Source organism: Bremia lactucae, linkage group LG13 (assembly GCF_004359215.1).
Source record: "Bremia lactucae strain SF5 linkage group LG13, whole genome shotgun sequence".
Taxonomy (NCBI): Eukaryota; Oomycota; class Peronosporomycetes; order Peronosporales; family Peronosporaceae; genus Bremia; species Bremia lactucae.
The window spans coordinates 736,964-739,966 of NC_090622.1; the positions used below are offsets into that span (position 1 = coordinate 736,964).

Sequence of the window (3,003 nt, forward strand, 5' to 3'; positions counted from 1 at the left end):
TGCTCAAGTTTTGGCACGACCTGCCAAATTTGACTGAGCAATTCCGACTTGCATTTGCTCGTCGACGATGTGACGAGCCCTTATGGCATCGTCTAACTCGACAAACTATCTTAAGAGAGAGCCTTCTTCGACACCCCTATACTTAGAGATGCCGATCTTTAAGGTTTCGGGACGACGCGTGTGCGATATCCCAGGAACAGGGGTCTGTACCGCCTCACGTCACTTCACGAACACAAGTAGTGCAGAGGAAGACTCTCTTAAATCACTTGCTTTAAGAGGGTTAGAAGATAAATTTAATTTATAAAGTAAAGTTCTTCTGTTTCTATCTATTGAATACTAACTTTATTATAAACTAATACAAATCACGTAATTAAGTCTTATCTGTCTCTCATTTTGTGCGCGTCCAGCGCTGACTGGACCGCGGGGCAAGTATATTCAATGGTCTATATCTACCAATGGATAAGCTTTTAGAATATTACCATATAAAGTAATATTCTCTACCTTTTAGATCATATATTAATTAACAACCCTGTTACACATTGGGTGAGCTCGCTAAGGCGCCCACTACAACGGTCTAACCGCTTCCTATGTAGAGCGTGGCCGCATTAAGACGTGCCCGCCTACATAAGCTCTTTACAATATTGTGGCATTACTTATAAGTTGCCTTCATTAAACACAAAATATGAATAAATAAATCACGCAGCTGAGTTTAGAAATGAAGTACCTCCTTTGCGCCTTTATTATGGCCACGCGCTTTCTAATATACCACCTTACTAGAGCACTTTTTTGTTATATCCGTGGTGTTCCATTTCTGGTCATTTTTGACGACGACATGGTCATCAAGGGTGCGTCTTTGACAAAAATTTTGAGCGTATCTTGATCATCCGGCACTCCTTCATTACAAACTCCTGACACATCAGGACCTAAAGTCCCGTATTGAGCGCCAGCAACTGGCTGCCACTCTGTCTTCAGCTCAATGTCTGGTCGCAATCGCGTCAGAAGCTCTCGTAGTAGTCGCGTGAATTCGCTACGAACAATTGAAGGAACGTGTGCAACCTCTAGCGCCCTTGCGCGTAAATCCGACGTGCGATGGCATTGAAGCAAGTCTGCTATCCATGTAAGGCAAAAACTGAATTTTTTCACATTAGCTTTGCAAATGCCTATGCGCAATAAAGAAAGCAAATTCGTCTCGCTTTCTAGTTGAGGACACTTTCGGATTACAATGGCCTCCACACGGGCAAATAATGCGTCCTCATGCTCCTTACCATGAATTCCTTGGCTGTAGCACTTTTCACAAAGTTCGTAAAGTTGGTCTTCTCGCAATAAACAAGTGCGACAAACCCATTTGGCATTACTGAGCGGACCACGTCCACAACCGTTGCAGATTGAATTATCGTCAATTCCACCACTTACGCTAGAATCAATGGACCCGCTAAGTGAAACCGGAGATGCTTGAGATGAAGAGATCATCTTTATTGTGGAAGCTTGTGGTGACTGCGATTTGTGTCGGCTCAAACGATCAAAGACGCTGCCTACAATTTTTTTAATCTTGCCGTCTTTTTCTCGCGGAACCAAAGGCAACACTTCACCATCGAATGCCAAAGGGATCGCGCCTGTAGACGATGGTGATTGAGCTGGAGATGGCAAAGCGCCTATCGTCATTGTATGTGGTCGTCTTGTTTCCACAGCAAATGTTGGGCCGGAGCGTTTAGGGGTCAGTGTGTAGCGTCGAGTTGCTGGTTTTTCTTTAGCTTTTTTCACTGAAAGAGCAACAGCTGAAGCTGCAGTGAGTGCATTCATTGGCCGTGAAACAAGAATTGCCTTGGTTGAGTGCAGCTCACGGGGGCCATGGGACACACTTTGACAAGCAATACCACGCCGGTCTAGCTCCACACAGTCAAAGAGGTGCGAAGCCTCCGTTTCCATTATTTCTTCTGCTCTTTGAGAGGCTAAATTTAACTTTGCTCCACATGTTCCAGCTATAAAGGATATTAAAGTAGGCGACTCCATAGGTGGCGATGTCGCGTCAAAATCTGCCCTTGAAGCAGTGAACTTCTCTGTCATACCTGATACTGTCGCCAGCTGCACTGGCTGTCGCATTCCAACTTTGAAATCCATCGTCTGCTTATAGTACGTCCGACTGAAGCACTGCAGCTGATTTTGAGTGCCTTCGATCACCGTCAGTAGTGCCGGTAGCAGATAAAGCAGCAGAATGCGACTTAGTTCTTCAGATACGTCAGTGAACACAAAATCCTCCAATTTTTCAATCCTGTCCTGCTCAATTGCCATCAAAAGCGGCTGCAGCTTATTCCTATCCGTTTGAGATAGTTTTTCCAGCTTGACGACGGCTTGAGCCACCGCCTTCGTTCGATTGGCAGTCCCTGATTTGCACTTCCAAGATACCCATTTGGCGTCCTCAAATCGATCCATCTCCCTATCATCCGCATTGTCATTACTACACTTCGCGCTCTTGATTTTGGCTTGCTGCGCATTCTTGATTTGAAGCCACCGATCCTTCCACTGGGCGGCGGCTCCCTCAATCTCCTCCAAACGTCTTTGCATTTCGCAAAGGTGCTGGTCTTTGAGTTCAATGTAATTTTCTTTGAGACACAAATCACGTGTCAGCGCGCTATTTTTTAATTGCAATGTCTCAAGTTGGGCTTGGAGCGCCGCAAAATTGTGCTGCAGCGCCGTGGTCATCTTGATAACGCACGGAATGCTTGTTGTTAAATTGCAAATTATTCAGTTAAAAAATCATGTGAACAATTACATTACATTCTGGTGATGTGATGGTCATGGTTTTGGATGATTAACTGTTATTTATTTTAATTCTATATTAAAAAATATAATTATGAAAAGTAAAGATAAATAAGGTTAAGAGGAAAAAAGTTATTCTAAACATATCCACAATTAAATATAATTCAATTAGAAGAGGCGAAACGTCTAATAATTAGGCAAATCGAACAAAAATTTCCAGAAATTGGTCAATATATTATTGCAGAG

General features: G+C 43.5%; 1 protein-coding gene across 1 annotated transcript; it reads right to left on the reverse strand.

Moving 5' to 3' along the window:
- Nucleotides 1-789: 789 nt before the first annotated feature.
- CCR75_007178 (uncharacterized protein) lies at nucleotides 790-2,700 on the reverse strand (the record flags this gene model as incomplete). The annotated part of the gene is made up of 1 exon (XM_067965242.1): nucleotides 790-2,700. One exon carries the CDS (start codon nucleotides 2,698-2,700, stop codon nucleotides 790-792), a length of 1,911 nt encoding a protein of 636 aa, XP_067818988.1.
- Nucleotides 2,701-3,003: the final 303 nt, after the last annotated feature.